The following is a 19,276-nucleotide window of genomic DNA, read 5'->3' as shown; positions in this document are numbered from 1 at the left end:
TAAAACTGCTGCCTGCGGACCCCCTGGGAATGTGCCACGGACCCCTGGGGGTCCTCGGACCCCAGTTTGGGAAACACTGCCATAGACGTTTGAAATGTTTGTTTAACGTTTGTTACATAATGTATGCTTACTCACACGTTTCTGTGCAAACTAACAACCCAAAGGGTGCTCAAAGCTGTTCCAAATGAGTGGCAACCAATGCCAATTGAATTGCAGTGTGAGTTAGCCTTCCAACTCTCAACTCTGACCCTGAATGCTTATTGCTCCCTGCCTACTACTCGGCTATCCACCAAACCCTCCCCTGACTGCCGTATCCCCTCCACCCCGCTTTTCAAAACTCCCACAGTGCGGAACCGTGGCTACCAGTGCCCCACCTTTTGTCTTGGGAGGGGACATTATGTTTTCTATGTATTATCTTCCTTCCTAGCTTTCCTTACTTTTCTATTCCTGGTTTTCTCTCCTCCCTATCCTCCTCCTCTCCCACCCGGGGCGATCCCAATCCTAATCTGCCAAGTCAATTCTGCTCTACATATTCTACATGATGTGCCCCACCTTAAACTGTGCCTCTCAGAACCGCTCAAGCTATACAGAGACCCCCCACAGCATATATTATGCCCAACAACGCTTCTCTAAGATTCTCTTGTTAAACATGAAATGGCTAAATCAACTTGTCAAAAGAAGGCAGATCATAGAATACTGCCATAAACAGAAAGGTGAAATCCTCTTACTCCAAGAGACCAGAATAGATAGGGAGATTTCCCACAACCTCCTAAACAACTGGTCCTCGGAACTGGCATGCTCCCCTGATTCCAACAAGAAAAACGGAGTCATCACGGTCTTTGCCAGATCAGCAGGCATTAAAGTGATTAAAAATATGCATGACACAGGAAGCAGAAGGGTCTTCTCACAAATATAAGAACGCAATCAGGAATTATTCATTGTGAACATATATGCACCCACCTCCGACTGCCCCTCATTTTGGTCAATCTAAATCAAAGACTAAATGAAAACTGCAAACTTTTACCAGGGAAAACCCACAAACAAATGAAAAATGTATGTGCGCCACATAACCTAACAGACATATGGAGGCTAGTCAACCCCACAGGTAGCAAGTTCACTTTCTACTCCCACCCACATAGCTCCCACCCAAGGATCGAGTACATCCTAACTAACCAGAAACTTACTCCTTCCTGCTCCAGTCCCAGGATCGAACCCATCATTTTCTCGGACCATGCCTGTATTTCATTAGACATTACACTATCCAACGTCCAAAAACCAGGTAGACTATGGCGTCTCAACGAGACGCTACTAAATGACTCAACCAGTCGAAAAGAAATATGCTCTACAAACATTAATTACTTCAATGAAAATGCCGCTCTGGAAATCTCCTCAGAAACACAGAATGATCAGTATCATGGCTAACAAAAAACTTGAAGAACTAGAATCTAAATTGCAAATATTAGACCCAGACTTCTGTCACATCATGCCCCACAATACAGAGTTTTTGGCATGCAGTTTAACTGAAGCTTCAGACCACGCCTGGAGGTACTTTTCCCTGCGCTGTACATATCTGTCTGTAATGAGGTTTTCACAGACCTTAAAAACAAAAATGTGGGCACTTGATTCGCAAACTTAGCTCTCGTTCTATCTAGACTAAGAATAGTAATAGTCGTGGAAGTCTGAGAGGGGACCAAGGCTAGAGACTTGGGTGAGGGACGTCGTATGGGTGGAGATTCTGCTGAGCAGGGGGCAGTCCGGATTAAGACACAGACTCCGAGCAGTGGGGGCTGGTTAGCCGGAGGACCTGCTGCAGAAGGAGAGATAGAAGAGTGGCCATGAGGAGTAATTAGTGACCCGAGGGTAAGGCCCACCCCACACTAGGTTCACAGACCCCCAGAAAGGAGCTATCGGCTATCCTACCGATGACTATGGATGAATATTTCTTTTTGGAACAATCAAATAAATATATTATCTTCTCACCCTGGACCTACGGTATTCATGAAGTTTAAGAAGAATACTTTATTTATCACTGCTTTGCTTTAACTTTGCGCATAATCATACTGATTAACATTTTGCAAAGTAAAGGTATTGGATGGCCCTATTGAAGCGACAGTTTGTCGTGAAACACGTGTTGGCCTGAACAAATAATATTTCATGATTTAAGACTAAAATCTGCATTGAACTAATACCTATTTATTGAGCTTATACTTATTACTGTTAAATGGACCTCATAAACGGAGCTTATTTTAGGATTGACCACCCCACACTAGGTGCTGCACCTAGCTTACACCAACCTGATAGCTGTGCACTGCAATTGCTGTGATCTTCTACCAGTCCCCGGACATAGACTCTCCAGCCAGGATCACCATGCGTAGTGAATAGATAGTGGCAACTCATGTTATACAACCTCCTTTAGTCCGGGGTGTCGGGCTTACCATATCACCCCATTCAGAAACATAGTTGATCTACTGTTTTATTATTTATCTAGTTTATTTTGTTCTGGGGGCTCCCGGTTTCCCATTTCTCTATTGGCCCATACTTAGTCCCTCGAGAACCGCAGCACAATATGATCCTGAGAGAGTATTGGAATCCATACTCCGCTCCATGGGTTATGAGATATGGGGAGGGTATACACACATTGTCATCAGCTGGGGACCCTAGGAACCGAGATAGATATAGATATATCCCGAAACGCGTCGGTCGGCGAAGCATTTATGTGTCCGCGGTTTGCTGTTTTTCATGATGAGGAACTTCAGTGTTGTGCGGATGTGAAGAGGGTTGCCTCCTCGCCGCGGACCACCATCGTAAGTGGTAAGGGGAAAGGCGTTTACGGTGCAGTTGCACTGTTCTGCAGTTTGATTGAGATATATTCAATAACAACTCATATTGCAAACCTTGGAGACGTTCCGAACAAACAATCCTGCTATTGTAATGCACGTTGGCAATCACTTGTGAGCAGTAAAGTAGTGCACGGCAAAATGCTGATTTTATTTTTCTTTCTGTAAATGAAGATGTTGTAAAAGACAATGTTTTAAATGGCAATAAACATATCTTTAAGAAAATTAATATCCAAAGTGAAATACTTTGAGCGCCTTCTAGTCTCACATATTGCTGAACATCAGCAAAAGTTATGTGAATTCAACAAAGCAAGGAAATTCCTAGCCAACTACCTAAATGTCGAAAGCCAGAACTCCTTGATAATTGTAATCAAGAGCAAATCTGGGAAAACGGAGACTAAAAACATAGGCAGTCTGCTTTGCACAATACTACAAAGAATTATACATCCCTATTGGCAACCAGATATCACAGATTATGAAAAATACCTCCAAAATAACAAACTCCCCATAATTATACAGGCAGACGAGACTGCAGTCAACAAACTGTTCGAAATACAAGAAATAGACAAGGCAATCAAAACACTCAAAATAAAGAAAGCACAGGGTCTGACGGCTGACAAAACGTTCAAGCCACAACTTACATTGCACCTAAAATCCCTCTTTGATTTTTATTCCTGTAAAGGCAAAACAGGTCTGAACTACTCAGAGGCTATAATAACAGTTATCCACAGAGACAACAAAGACCCATTAGATGGCAAAAACTATAGGCCAATATCCCTACTTAATGTATGCAGGTCTGGTGTTGTGGAGAGCTTTGTAGGTGTGTGTGAGGCGCTTGAAGGTGGTTCTTTTGTTGATCGGGAGCCAGTGAAGGTCTCTCAGGTGACCGAGATGTGGCTGTAGTGGGGGATGTCCAGGATAAGTCTGGCGGAGGCGGTTTGGATGCTTTGCAATTTCTTTCGAGTTTTTAGGTGGTGCCGGCGTAGAGTGCATTGTCGTAGTCAAGCTTGCTTCTGACGAGCGCCTGCTTGACCTTTCTCTGTAAATCGCTGCCTGCCTCCCGTATGCATATTGAAAACACCCTTCTATTAAAAATAAAAAAAAATACAGGACCTCATAGAGTGTCAGAACTCGCCAGTTCCTCAGGAGCAGTACCCTCAAGAGGCCCACCTACAGGCAGCTCCAAATCTGGTTTGATTACACAGAGGATCAGAGTGGCCAGACGAGGGGGAAGGGTATTAGGGAGAGTACTGCGTGGAGGGAGATCTGGAACAGAGGGATGTAAATCATTAGTACTGCTTCAGTGTATACCTGGTATATACTACTATAGCATGTAATTTGTGAATAACCGTTGCCTATAAAGAAAGAGGAGGAGTTTTATTTTCTTGAGACTACTATGGTTATAACATCACAGGAAACTCTGAATTCTTAGGCTCAGATATCTTAACGTCTTGATGAGCATTAAATACTAGATGTCTGGTTATTCTTCAGCTCTGTGTTATAGTGTCTCAGGTTATCCTAAGCTTTCCTTCTAATGATGGATTCAGGCCATTAGTCTCATCACACTTGTCTCAATACCCGATTATCAAACAGATTGCCATTGGCACAATGTATCTGAAAAAGACACGTTTGTGATCGATTCCTTACCTTAGAATATCCCCAGGCGCCAGACTGGATCCGGAAAGTTTTCGTCAGCATTACCCCAGCGCATCGGTAGGCGTCGTCGTGCGGCTCTGTGTACGTCGTGGTCTCAGAGATGACGTCGTCGGAGCTACTTAGACGTGCCCACGCGCGCTGACGTCAGTTCTTTCTTTTTCCGCGCCAGCAAGTGCAGATCCGAGAGAGAGTGGTACTCCTAGTCTTTTTTTCGACAATTCGACTTTTGGTGCAGTGGGGATGCCCGGGTTGAAGTCCTGTTGGGACTGCCGTCAGACCATGTCGATGACTGACCCGCTCAACGCGTGTCTCTTTTGCTTTGGGCACGCCATCTCCCCGAGACGTGCCCCGATTGTCGGGCCATGGCGCAGACGACTTGCGGGAGCGTTCCCGGTAGTTGTTGGAGACCCGGCGCTCGGTACCGCGCCACTCAAGATCCCACTCCCGTGGAAGGTCGAGGGATCGCTGGCGCAGCTGACACCATCGTTCATTGGAATTGGGGACAGGTAAGTCACAAGCGCCATTAAAGGTCAAAGGAGCGGTGTCGCTTTTTGTCTACCCCTCACCGGTCGCGGGACCCGGTGGAGGGGACGGGTGGTCACTCCCCCGTGGCTCCTTTGGGGCCTCGGTTGTTGCCTGCGGCTTAACCGCATTGTTGGGGACCGTACATGCATCCGGAAGAAGTGCAGGTACTTCTGTCGGCCATGGGCTGTTTCTTTGTCCCATCGGGTCCCTCCGGAGCGCCTTTGGGCCCCGCGGACCCCTCGGGTGCTTCCCGTGCCGCCGCCTTTGGTCCCGGTTATACCGGCAAGATACCCTGTGGCGCTGTTGGCTCCGGCCTTGGCGCCGCTGTTGGCTCCGGCCGTAGCACTGCCGGAAGCCTTGGCGCCGCCGTTGACTTTGGCCTCGGCACAGCCGTCGACTCCGGCCTCGGCGCAGCCGTCGGCTCCGGCCTCGGCGCAGATCAGGGGTTTCAGTCTTTCCCTAGCTCGACGACTGGTTGTTGAAGGCGGGCTCGAGCCAGGCAGTCGTCTCCTACCTCCAGCCTACGGCCGACCTCCTGCATTTGCTGGGGTTCTCCATTAACGTGCCGAAGTCGCATCTGATTCCCTCTCAGAAGCTCCTCTTCTTCTGAGCGGTTCTGGACTCGGCGCACTTTTGGGTTTGTCCTCCCGAACAGCTTGTCTGAGACACTCGGGCTATGATTCCGATCTTTCAGCCCTTGTCCTGGATTTTGGTCAAAAAGACACTGAGGCTGCTGGGCCTCATGGCCTCCTGCATCCTGCTTATCAATCATGCCAGATGGCATATGCGGGCTCTGCAGTGGAACCTGAAGTTCCAGTGGACGCAGCATCAGGGACACCTGTCCGGCTCCGTCCAGATCTCGGAGGGCACTGCACAAAACTTGCAGTGGTGGTTCACTGGCCAGCGTTGGGTCAGCGGCAGGTACCTCTCCCTTCCCCGACCGGAGCACACAGTGGTGATGGATGTGTCCCTCCTGGGATGGGGCAGCCACATGGGGGAGGCAGAGATCAGGGGTCTCTGGTCTCAGGCGGAGTTCAAGCTCCATATCAATCTTTTGGAGCTCAGGGTGAGCATTCCTTCCCTCTGTCAAGGGGAGAGTAGTGCAGGTGTTCACAGACAACACCACCGCCATGTGGTACTGCAACAAGCGAGGCGGGGTGGGGTCGTGGACCCTATGTCAAGAGGCTCTGCGTCTCTGGACATGGCTGGAACATCAGGGCATTTTCCTGGTGGTTCACCACTTGGCAGGTCCTTCGAACGCCAGGGCGGATGCACTTCGCTGTCTGTGCATTATGGATCACGAATTTTGTCTTCACTCGGAGGTGGCGCAAGGTTTCTTTCACCTGTGGGGAGAACCTTGGTTGGATCTATTCGCCGCCGAAGTGACCGTGCAATGTCCGCAGTTCTGCGTGTTGCAGTTTCCAAGGCAGCCCTCGCTCGGCGGCGCTTTTCATCGTGAGTGGAGTTGCGGGCTGTTATACGCCTTTCCGCCTATACCGCTTCTGCCCAGAGTGCTGAAGAGGTTCGAGTACAATGGGCCCAAGTCATTCTTGTGGCACTGGACTGGGCTCGAAGGGTTTGGTATCCCGAGCTACTCAGTATGAGCGTGGATCCCCCAATCTGACTGCCTCTTCGGGAGGGTCTCCTGTTGCAGCACCAGGGGATGGTCCTCCACCCGAACCTGTCCAGCCTCCACTTCCTTGCGTGGGGATTGAGTGGCGACAGTTAATTCCATTTGACTTACCTTCTGAAGTCTGTAATGTGATTCTGGCAGCCAGGCGTCCCTCAACTGAAACTGTATACGCCTGTCAGTGGAACAAGTTTGTGGTATGGTGCACAGCGAAAGCTGTTGATCCCCTTTCTGCCCCTCTTTCTGAGGTCCTATTGTTCCTTCTCTTTGGCCTAGCAGGGCTCTGCTCTGGGCACTATCAAGGACTACCTTCCTGCTCTTTCAGCCTTTCTCAGGCTGCCTGATCAGCCCTCTCTTTTCAAGTCCCCTGTTGTCAATAGATTTCTCAATGGCATTACTCTCCTTTTCCTTCCTATTCCTTTTGTGATGCCTCTGCGGGTTTTGAACCTGGTCCAAAAGTAGTCCGTACCTTTCATCTGGGGCAAACTGTGTCTCTCCCCACTTTCCTTCCACTTCCGCGCCCTTCCAGAGAGGAAGTGAGGCTCCACCGTCTGGACCAAACGTGCGCTTTCATTCTACCTCGACCGCACACAACCATTCTGGGTGGATGACCAGCTCTTTGTTGGCTACGTTGGCGCCAAGAAAGGCTGGGCTGTGCACAAGAGAACTATCTCCCGCAGGGTTGTCTTGAGTATTAAAGCCTGTTACTCTTTGGCTACAAAGGAGCCTCTGATAGGGTTGCGCGCCCATTCGACCAGGGCAATGGCGGCTACTACAGCATTGGGACGCGGTGTCCCATTGCGTGACATCTGTCAGGCGACCACGTGGGCCTCACTGCACACTTTCACTAAGCTCTATTGCCTTGACAGTCAAGTCCGGAGAGACTGCTTCTTTGGCCGTTCGGTTCTCCTTGACTTTCTGGTGTAATCTCACATCGCAGACCCACCACTGGGGTTGGTATTGCTTGGGTATGTATTCTAAGGTAAGGAATCTACCACTAACGTGTCTCTTTCAGATGCACAAGTTACTTACTTGTGTAACGATATATCTGTAAGAGACATCAGTTAGTGATAGATTCCATACCGCCTGCCCATCCTCCCCATTCTGCGAACTGGTCTCTAAGGTTGAGGTCATCCCTTTCAGGGCTCTAGTTTTAGTGCACTAGTAGTCGGTCTCTGGCATGGCTCTGCGTTCCTGAGGCGGAAAGTCGTGTACAGAACTGACGTCAGCGCGCGTGGGCACGTCTAAGTAGTTCCGATGACATCATCTCGGCGACTACGACACCGACGTACACGGAGCCGCACTACGACGCCTACCAACGCGCAGGGGTACTGCTGACGCAAACTTTCCGGATCCAGTCTGACGCCTTCGGATATTCTAAGGTAAGGAATCTATCACTAGCTAATGTCTCCTACAGATATATCGTTACACAAGCAAGTAACATCAGTTAGCTTGAGCCTTTCTTAATCATCACAATTATGGCTCACAATAGTAGGCTCATGGTACAAGCGCTTTGTTTCTGGGTACAACTTTGTCATACATGTGCTCTAAGAATACCTTGTCTTTTCACTGTGAACATAAAATGCGCAACAGTACAGTCTGGTTTCTTGGATACAATAAGAAATGCAATCGTGGGGTCTGTTACAGAGAATGCTCAGCAACTAAGATTCGGTTCAAATCATACAGTGTATACCCATGTTCACTTCACAAGGGTTCATAACGGCTCAGCTTACACATACTACATTTATCAATGGACAGCCCCCACTGGACGGAGGAACTCAGCCAATTTCCAGCACTCTGCAGCATAATATCAAGATCCCCAGAAACGGGCGTCTGCTTACCTTGCTCTGGAGTTCTCCACTTAGTAGGCCTACCATTCTGTGGGGCAGCCCACTTAGAAGCAGTGCAGGATTGGCAGCTCACCAGCTTCACAGATGCTGCTCCGGCTCAGATGCTGAATAATCCGCACTCGACGGCTGGGCACAGCCGTCTTTAAAGAGACAGTCTTAAACAAGATGGCGGCCGCGAGGGGTACTGAAACTAATAAGAGACACCATTAGGCAACTATACTTCTAGAATACGCTATGGGGCGAAATAGAGCTCCATATTGGTGTTGTGTACATCACAGAACTACATACTATGCATTTAGGTATTACATAAGTTTGTTGTGTCATACAGTTCAGTATGCCAAGGAATCGAGCATTGGCAACATTAAAGGTTTACATGTGTGCGTTCCCTACATTATATGTGGCTGATACAAGTCTTGATTCTGTCTATAAGCATGTCTCGGTTCAGTCTCTATGCAAAGGTTGTAGGCTTGGCGTTGTGACTTTGAGGTATGTCACCCAAACAGATAACCTGGTGGGGCAGATTGGATTGCACTGAAATGCTAATAGCGCCGCAGGTAAACTTAATAATAAGCACATTCCCTCTACAGCTTTCCGCTTTTTAAACTCCTCAGCAAGACTAGCATCCAATTTAGTTGGTGCAGTAAAAGACCCAGAATCTCAAACAAAGTCCTATTATTGGACAAATAGAAAGAAAGGGTCGGTCTCCCCAACATCTGCGAACTTCAAATAGCATTCATACTCAAACAATCCTCACATTCTATTCACCCAAACCTTTTGCTCCCCCCACCTATCTGGGCAGATAGTGAGAAAGGTCTCTTCTTCCCGTTCAAGCCCCTAGCTGCTATCTCAATAAAACACTTTAAGCCCCTCCACTCCTCAAATATAATCAGAGACACGATATTAGCAGTTAAATATCTGGACAGCAAATGCCTTGTAAAGCTCAAAGACTCTTCCTACGTGTCGCTATGGCATAACCCACGAATAAATGTTAATGGTAAAAGTCTCCATTGGTACACACCAGGCCATCACAACATTTTTATATATTAAGGATGTGGTTGAGAGCAAATCCGATTCTCTTGTCACTCTTCCAAACAACCTTCAACATCCCTAACAAGGAATTCTACAATGTCCTCAAACTCAGATTTGCGATTAACAGTAATCGACCCTTCCTGAACCCAGAAAATCCAAGCATTCTGAAGAAACTAGCTTTAGTTGCATCTCAAGACCACCAAGCCTCTAAACTCTATAAAAGCCTTCAGGAACACGCTCCCAATTCCATACAAAAGTCTCAAAACAAGTGGTCCTCCTCCTGCCTTAAAGAAGGGTACACTCATCTAGTTGAATAGAAAATTGGTCCCACATATGGAAACGTGTGACTAAGCTCAAAATCTTCCTTATCTCAATGTAAATACTGGCTGTTGCATAGATGCTTCTGGACCCTGGGCAAACTCTTTAGACTGGTTTTGTTAAACTCAGACAAATGCTGGAACTGCTTAACCGAGGTAGGTGACCTTGAACATATGCTATTGTATTGCCCTGTGCTCCATTCATACTGGGAAGATATTAACAAAACCATAAATATTTTCCACTGTAAAGTAACTCTGGACCCAGTCCTCGCATGCTTAGGCCCCTGGATTCTCCCAATCCCCCCCACTTAACAAAGCATAACTCTTACTATTTGACTTATTACTCACATTAGGAGCCATAACGATCCTTTGTGATTGGAAAGACTTCAAATCTATCTCTTGCCACACTTGTTGGGCCTGGATATGGTTTCTCAGAAGCTCGAACAACATTATTCTCAACCAAAACTTCAACCACAACAAATTCATAATTCTTTGGTTACCCTTGGATGCCTACTTACAGACAATCACACCCCCTGTTACAGGTCCTGAGCTGAACGCCACTTAACCACTCTCCATCCACAAGTAGGTTCTTGTTATATCCCCTGTACTCCCCATCTCCTCATTCCTTCCCTCTTTTACTATTCCTCTTTCCAACTTACATGTTCCTCTTCACTCTACTCTCCCCTCACACAGGAAGTATACTGCCACCAAATCCTGTGAGACAATAATGGACGCTGTAATATCCACTGATTATGCTGATTTGGTTTATACAATGAAATTTGCTGATTTGATCTGCAATGCCTTCATAGTGTCTTGTATGAAATCTACAAATGGATTCTCATGTAACATGCAAAATACAACTGCACTTTTCATTACTTCTCGTTTCTATTTAATTGCATTTCTGTAAGGCCTTCACATGAAAATGTTAATAAAATGTTAACATGAAAAGAAAAATTTGTTAATATACACATAACTAAATATTATGTAAAACTTGTCACAGTAGACAATTAACTCCTGAAGCCGAACTAGACCTGGGTTTGAGGCACTTTGGACTGTTCATGTGCCTGCAGATTCTAACCCTCAAAATCACATTACCCTTGACTTTGCTTATAGCAAACCAAACTAAGATATATGGCCAAGAAAATTGAGCCTACTGGTCCTGCTAATGGTGTCAGGCTTATAACATTTGTCATTGATGGTTATAAGCCTCCTGGCTTGAAAACAATAGGTTCAACAATGATTATTCACTATCAAAAACTCAGACCTAATGGTATGAAAACATTTCAGCATTAATAAAAATGAACATTTCAATAACAATTATGGTTTCATATGTTATCCCAGGTTGCTAAGTAACCACTTACGACTCGCAAAAGATGGGGGTCCAAAACAAACCCCATCTTGTCTTGGTGTCTCCGATTCTGCCTTTCGGTAGACTTAGGACAGCACTTTTCTCCCTGAGGGATACCTATAGGGTTCACTGTTCCTCCTGTCTTCTTCACAAAAAAAATTTGAGCACTTTGAGGGTATCTTGCTCCTCATGGGTTCCTGATACAAAGTATGCAAATTAGGCAGACTTAGAGGCTGACTTTCACAAATCCCTTCGATGCTTCCTGAGAAGCTTGGCTTTTCTATGTTTTTTTGTTCCAGTTGTGCTTAGTGTTTTTAGGTCTTGCTTAGCGTTGCTGCACACATGCGCCTCTCGCTTGGCGAGATTTATTGCTAATGAGGAGTTTGAGAAAAGGGCTTTAAGCCCCGCCCCTTTATTTCCATTGGCTGGCATCACCGTTTATGCTAAACAGTGGCCTGCCATTGGAAATAAGCTTTCTGGGGTGCCTCCTTTTGGCTTTTTTGTCCGGCCCACCCGGACTGGCTCGCCGGTTTCACGGCTATCGTGAAGACTTTTCTTATCTGCTTGTTTATTTAGCAAGCAGATAAGATAAGTCTTCACAACAGCTGTGAAGCAGGCACGGAGCTCAGAGGCGCACAGGGTCATGGGGGGGACAAGGGATTCCAGCAGACTCTGGGTGCTTGCACTTTCTATTTCCTGGACGAATCCTTGTTTTATTTTTTGTTAGGATGAAACTCCTCTGGACCACCAACACATCTGGGGGGGTGATCCATTCCACTCCTCACACCAGAAAGGGGTTTATTCCAGCCTTTGGCTGGGAGAGTAAAAATCCAACCCTTTCCTGTGTGGAAAGGGGAGTTTGTAAATACCCCAAAACACGCTTGTTTGTGGGCATCAACAAACTTCCCAGGCAAACCACGCTTCTAAATATATCTGTATGCCCCCCACACACACTCTCAGGCGAGAGGCCAGCTTCATGACCTACCCCTTACCCCCACGATTCTAAATATATCTGTATGCATCCCACGGGTGAGAGGCCACCTTCATGAAGGGGTATATTGAGACGGAGGGTTAGTTACTTGAGCCTCGGCGTCTCCGTGCCACTCTCCCAAACGTTAAACTTGTCCATTGGCCGCCGTCCATCCCAGGTGAGAGGCCACCGTTATTAAAGGGTTAGCTTGAAACAGCAAGTTCTCTGTGCCCATGTCTCCTGCCACCAGCACGCCACCCCCCACCCCACCCACACACACACCACCCCCCTACTGCTTTCACTTGCTAAGGTGCCGGGACAATCACAACCTCATTTTTTATTTTAAATGGGAGCGGGCACAAGTGGCTCCCTTTCTTTCTGCTTGCATGCTGTGGGCATTTCATGACAGTTACCTCCACCTTGCACCCAAAGAGTCTAAATATATCTGCGCCCCCCCTCCACAATCTCAGGTGAGAGGCCACCCTTATGAAGGGGTATTACCTCCCCCCTTACCCTGTGACTCTAAATATATCAGTATGCCCCCCCCACACACACATTCTCAGGCGAGAGGCCAGCTTCACGACCTCCCACTTATCCCCCACGATTCTAAATATATCCGTATGCCCCCCCCCCACATCCCGCAGGCGAGAGGCCACCTTCTTAAAGTGTTATATTCAAACGGAGGGTTAGCTACTTGAGCCTTGGCGTCTCCGTGCCACTCTCCCAAACGTTAAACATATCCATTAGCCGCCGTCCATCCCAGGTGAGAGGCCACCTTTATGAAAGGGTTATTTTGAAAAGGCAAGTTCTCTGTGCCCATGTCTCCTGTCACCCCTCACCCCCATCCACACACACCACCCCCTACATATCCACCAATCTCCCAGGTGAGTGGGCACCTTCATAAAAGGGGTATCTTCATTTGGGGGGGGGTGCCTCACTCAGGAGTATTTGCTTCTCCGTCACGCCCCCCCCCCCCCATTCACTCCCTCCCAGTTGAGAGGCCACCTTCCAAAAGGAGAGCTCCTCAAGGACAGCACGCTACGGGGGAGGGACGTAAACTTGGGGTCAGCCCCACCCAGGAGCCTCCTCTGCACCACCCCCCCTCCCTGCTCTCGCTGCCTGCACCTCCTCGCCCCGATTGCTTCCCTGATTGGAAGTCCCCGCCTCACATAAAGGAGCAGATGGCTGGAAGCGAGTCTGCTTGCCAGACATTTACCAGCTTGTGTTCCTCCAGTCCCTGACGTGGAATAGCAGAATGAATAAAGCCCCCCCACCCCCTTCCGAATAATGTTTGTGTGTACGTGAAATAGCAAAATAATTATTATTTTGATCATGTTCAGGGCACACAACATTTCTTCTTGGCTCCTTAACTAATACATACTAGCAAACGCAATTATACTCGTTTTATCGACCTTGGAAGGATGACAAATAGCAAAATAATTATTATGTTGATCATGTTCAGGACACACCACATTTCTGCTTGGCTCCTTAACTAATACATACTAGCAAACGCAATTATACTAGTTTTATCGCCCTTAGAAGGATGACAGGCGCAGGCGGCCCTGCGGGAATTACCTCCCATCGTCTGCAGGTTATACAGAAATCCAACCAATCAGATAGTCGCATCCACGGGACTCGAACAAGCTACTACACACACACACACACACCTCTGTACTGCACGCGCTTAACCCACTCAGCTATCTCACAGGTAGATTTGTGATCCGGAAGTCACACAGTTGATCTCCGCAGCAGGTTCGGGAAAAAAATACAGTCTTCGTCCGGTCGTGATCACATGAGGTTTTGGTTTCTGTGCTAGTATAGGTTGCAGAAAGTCCCATGATCGTGCCAAGCCAGGGAGGCATGTGCCCATCTGTACCCAGGTCAGACTATAACGTAGGCAGCCAGGCAGTAGGCCCCACAGACAGGCAGCAGTAAGGGAGGAGGGACAGCAATCAAGCCAGACTGGAGGGCTTGAAGAAAGGACAGAGAGAAAGGAAGTGGGGAAAGCTGGCGGGAACACTACTAGCAACGCAAGTTGGAAAGAATGGACGGAAGGCAGACAGATAAACTAAGCAAAACGAAAGTAAGGCAGGCAGGAAAAAAGTGGAAGCAAAGAAGGCAGGTGGGGAGGGAAGAAAGACAACAGATGGGTAAAAGGAAGGAATAAAGAATAATAGCAAAGAAGGGAGGCAGGAAAGACCAGCATTGAAAATGCAATAGTTCTCACATTTGATTAAGTTAGTCATTTGCTAGCTAATGGTATTGTATAGCAAAGCAAATGGCTTTAACTTAATGAAAGGCGAGACCTATTGCGTTTTTAATGCTTGTTGATTTAGCCCTCTGGTCACTCTGCTTTCAAACACAGATTCCCCTGCCCTCCATTGGCATCTGCAAGCCTCATGCATTAGACCACATGGCAGTCTTGCAGCTGTGTGGTACCGCAGTTCTCCCCTCTCCCCAGCACTCTTCAAACCAGACCGAGGACAGTCATAAGTTACTGGGCCGTAGTCTTGCCTGTGGTCTACTGAAACCTCCTGTACTGGGTTTCTCACACTCAAGAATTGGCCTTGATAAATGGGAAAGATGTTGGGTGTTATAACACGTGTGATATTAATTAATTAAATCTTGTTGCACGGATGCTCCTAACAAAACAATAAAAACATGTTTGTTTGTTTTCGTCTAGGTCTGCCAAAATGTGTGAACGCTCTGATCACCTTCAGTTCAAATTTGAGAATTATGGAGATTCAATGTTACAGACCATGAACAAACTGAGAAAGGAAAATAAGTTTTGTGATGTGACTGTACATATTGATGACGTTGAAATCAAAGGACATAAAATTGTATTTGCTGCAGGATCCCCTTATTTAAGAGATCGTTTTTTATTGAATGATGAACAAGAAGTAGAGATCTCCATTTTGCAAAGTTCTGAAGCAGGGAGGCAGTTGCTCTTATCCTGCTATACCGGTATGCTGGAGTTTCCAGAAATTGAGCTTGTAAACTACCTAACTGCTGCTAGCTTTCTTCAAATGAGCCATGTTGTGAAAAGATGTATACAGGCCCTCTGGAAGTTCATAAAACCAAAAGAGACTTTGGATCGTGAAGAAAAATGTGAACACGAAAGTGATTCTTCGGAACTGAAGAAGAGTGATGACGAGTTTGAAGATCATTTATTGCAAAGTTCTCCTTGTTCTCCTTTGTCTGAAGCTAGTGATGACATGGATGATGGTGATGTTCAGATTGTCAAAGTGGAGACATTCGGAGAAGCATCTGAGAAGAAAATTCTGAACCATTTTATTCCTTCAGATCAATCTGCTCTCCATGGATCTGAGCCACAGCACTCACTCATAAACTCAACAGTTGAAAATAAAGTCAATGAAACTGAAGACAACCAACTCCAGAACTATGACCTCTCGGATACAGGCAGCGACAATATGATGCTCGAAGCTAAAGAAATGTTTGGACCAATGAACAGGATGATGGAAAAAGGGCTTCAGTGGCATCATCAGTGCCCTAAGTGCACCAGAGTATTTCGTCATTTGGAAAACTATGCCAGTCATTTGAAATTACACAAACTGTTCATGTGTCTTCTCTGTGGGAAAACATTCACTCAAAAAGGAAATCTGCACAGGCATATGAGAGTGCATGCGGGAATTAAGCCTTTCCAGTGCAAGATATGCGGGAAAACATTTTCTCAAAAATGCTCGCTACAAGATCATCTTAACCTTCACAGTGGTGATAAGCCCCATAAATGTAATTACTGTGATATGGTGTTTGCTCATAAACCTGTTTTAAGAAAGCACCTCAAACAGCTGCATGGGAAAAACAGTTTTGACAATGCACATGAAAGGAGCTTTCAAGATGTTACTGTGGACTTGGACTCAGATTTTTATGCGACCGCACGTCAAGAGTAGACTTGTTTTATCATCAAGTTTTATCATGGTTTCTCTGTTCATATTTTTTGTTGTATATTTGTTCAAAGAAGGTACACAAAATTGAGTGTGTACTACAACTACTGAGATTTCAATATGAAATTAAGACCAAAAAAGTGTTGAATTATGTCCTCTTTGGATTTCGGAATATGTGGTGTACTTTACAAATGCACTCTTGACAGTGTACATTTTGGCACTCACATCCCAGAGGCATATTGCCCTATTTCAGATGCTTTCTTAGTGTATCATATCTTTGAGGTTAGATCAACATAGTAATTTAAATTTTACCCATAAATGTTTATTCCTGTTGAGCACGATGCTTGTTCCTGGGGACAGCTAAACATTTTGTCACTAGTCTCTTTCGCAAAGATACTTCTACCAAATTGATGAGGAGGATGTGCAAAGTAAGTTTGACACTGAAAGTCTCTCTCACTGTCGGGTGGCGAGAGTCTGTTCATGTCCGAACTGTGAAGTTTGAAAGATAAAGAAGGTGCCACTCTCCCTTGAAAACCTAACGCCAAATAGGTTTTTTAGAAAATTAAACTTGCAGCAACACAAACAAAATGGCCAATCTATTTTCTGATATCAAAACTGTTTCTCCTAAAAAGGGACTGCTAGGAAATGAGTATGTCTACGCAGGAGCCATTTGTGTGAAAATCCTCGAGGTTTTGACTCTTGATATTAATCAAACTATTTTATTTTTCAAGAGCAACACTGTTTTAAATTGTGTGTACACAAAAGAAACTTACAGGTTGCCACAAATAATGATGAGTTCAGTAATGCTTCTGTGTACCAAACTTACTTCCCTCATTCATCTTTAGAGGTAAGTGATGCTTTTTTCAGCATAAACCTATATCCCTGACAGGGCATCACATCTGTTGCTACTACATTCCAGTACAAACTGGAAAGTATAGCCAAGCACTGAGTTGGATGTGTGTGTTTTTACACCTTTATTAGGGTTTTTGAAACTTGCCTCAGAGTTCTTATGAAGGGAAAGTGGGACAAGGAGGTTATCAATATTGAAATTGGTCAGCCCACCTCGGGTATATTGTACTAAGGCAAAGCCTCACTGGTGGTGGGCTCAATGCAAATCCTTCAGCACACGCTTTACGATACCTATAAAGCATTATGAGAGCTTCTGCCTTCCAGTTGAATCTAAATTGAAAGTTGCTGTACTGTTCTTCATTTCTCTTTTTAAGAGTTTGGCAAACCTTGCACCATTATTAAGTATTCTGTCAGAGTGTTGCAGGGCTTAGAATCTCTGGATGTGCAGTGACGCCTCCATTGAATTTTCTGCGCGTGGTTTGGTGGCGTGCCAGTAGATATTTGGTGAGTGATCATGGGCAACTGAAAGGATAGGATGTTTCACAGACCTGAGTGCCTTGTGCGGAGATTATTTATGCATTAAAGGAGTAAAAGTTAACATTTATTTTCTCTTTGCAGGAAATTCAAACTCTTAGCTACCAGGAATAAAGACGTACACTCAGCCCATTGTGCTGTAACCATTTTGAAGTGTGTTTTTGGTGTGGGGGACATTAAGCTTGGTAGTCTGGCTGTTGCTATACAAGCAAACTGCTTTTATTCCGAGTTTCAATGGAAGAGTTAACATACTTACATAGATATCAAAATGTCATGCTACTTTGAAGCTAGCTAATTCTTGTGAATAAGGAAATATACTATGGATTGACTGAGAGACAAATTGGAAGCTGACCAAAGGTTGTCCCAGAAAATGGTATGCTGTCTGTTGCCATGTCTACACCATCTGTGTTGTCAACCATAATGCGTATGCCTTCAATTTCAGGATCTACAAATTCTATGTCAGGACAGGAGGCTCCGATTATGCTTTCTCATTTCTTTATTAGAAATGCTCAGCAGCCAATTAGAAAACAGTAGGTAGAGAAAAAACTACAGTACCCATGAACACCAGGGTATCACGTGACCAACCATAGAGACCATAATATAAAAGGTCATGTGGAAAGTATCCTATCCTCTTTCTTTGCTGCTCCGCAGCCAGTTAAGTGCTTTATTTTATATTCTTTACTTATGGCTTGGCAAATGTGCTATTGTTCACTGTGTTAATGGCGCTCGCGCCGCGCGCTGTCAGCGGCTTGTACGGTTCAAGGTTTATATTAATTCATTAATGCTTGGCAATGCGCTATTGTTCCCTGTGTTTGTAGCGCTCGTGCTGCGCGCTCTGTCAGCGGCTTATTCGGTTCACGGCGAACTGTAGTGGGGGCGTGTGTGGCTCACCCCCCGGTGTCCGGGCGCTTCGCGCCCGCGTTTTAAAATTTATGGTGGAGCGGGGGAAAGGGGCTGGAGGACTCGCGCTGTGCGCGACCTCCTTTTTATGTTTACGGAGGCGGCCGTTACCGCGCATGCGCGGCGGCCATTATAATGCATTTCTTCCGTGTTTCACGGAGATTTTCATGATGAAGGTTGTTTCAACACAACAACTGCCCACAGCCTCACGTTTTCAGCCCCATTTGACGCCCTTTGCTTAGGAAATTGCATTGGGCTGTATAACTACGCATAGGCTCTGCCTAGAGTGTTCTTTTTATTTTTTCAGCAAGCCCTCCCTCCACATTTAATTAATTATTAACAGAGTGTACAGGTTTTCTCCTGTTCTGTTGGCTTGCTGAGGTTTTTTTTCACTCCCCCTGCATTGTGCCTTTGGCCTTATAGAACTTTGTCATCTTGTGGGCATTACTGTAACACTTTGTGTCACTATGAATGAATATTTGGATGAAGATGACTACTATTATGAGGATGACGCCTCTGGCTTTTCGGAGCATGATTTGGTGGAGGCTTTAGCCCAGGGTGTGCAACACTCAGTTATTAAGGCACTTGCTTGTGCTATCAACCCCTTGAAGCGTCATTTGACTCATTACGACAAAAAACAGGCCTGGTTGCCTTCCACACGTACGTCTTCCAAGTCTCCTATTAATCCTCATAGATCGGACTTTAAGAGATTGGCCAAAACATTAGCCTCTGAGCACTCTTCCAAACTGGCCTCGGGGGGGGGGGGGGCGCTTCGGCATCCACCAGCAATGTCACGGACACTGAAGGTACGCATTCCTTAGCTTCCACTGATCAGGATGTTCCTCCGCCTCGCAAGAAGTCGCGTAAAGAGAATTATGTGGATGCTCCTGCACATCCTCCTGTTTTAACTTTTGAGCCTTCGGATA

At 46.0% G+C, this 19,276-nt stretch overlaps 1 protein-coding gene across 4 annotated transcripts in view; it reads left to right on the top strand.

The window, feature by feature from the left end:
* The window catches only part of ZBTB26 (zinc finger and BTB domain containing 26), a 90,860-nt gene extending 73,262 nt beyond the window's left edge, over positions 1–17,598 (top strand). For all 4 annotated transcript variants that reach the window (XM_085612348.1, XM_085612357.1, XM_085612371.1 and 1 more), the window contains one exon: positions 14,846–17,598. In XM_085612348.1, coding sequence (XP_085468474.1) covers positions 14,846–16,073 — 1,228 coding nt within the window. In that variant the 3' untranslated portion in view covers positions 16,074–17,598. The remainder of the gene's footprint in view (positions 1–14,845) is intronic.
* The last annotated feature ends 1,678 nt before the right edge of the window (positions 17,599–19,276 follow it).

Source organism: Triturus cristatus, chromosome 1_2 (assembly GCF_964204655.1).
Source record: "Triturus cristatus chromosome 1_2, aTriCri1.1, whole genome shotgun sequence".
Classification (NCBI taxonomy): domain Eukaryota; kingdom Metazoa; phylum Chordata; class Amphibia; order Caudata; family Salamandridae; genus Triturus; species Triturus cristatus.
This window is presented reverse-complemented; position numbering and strand designations above follow the sequence as displayed.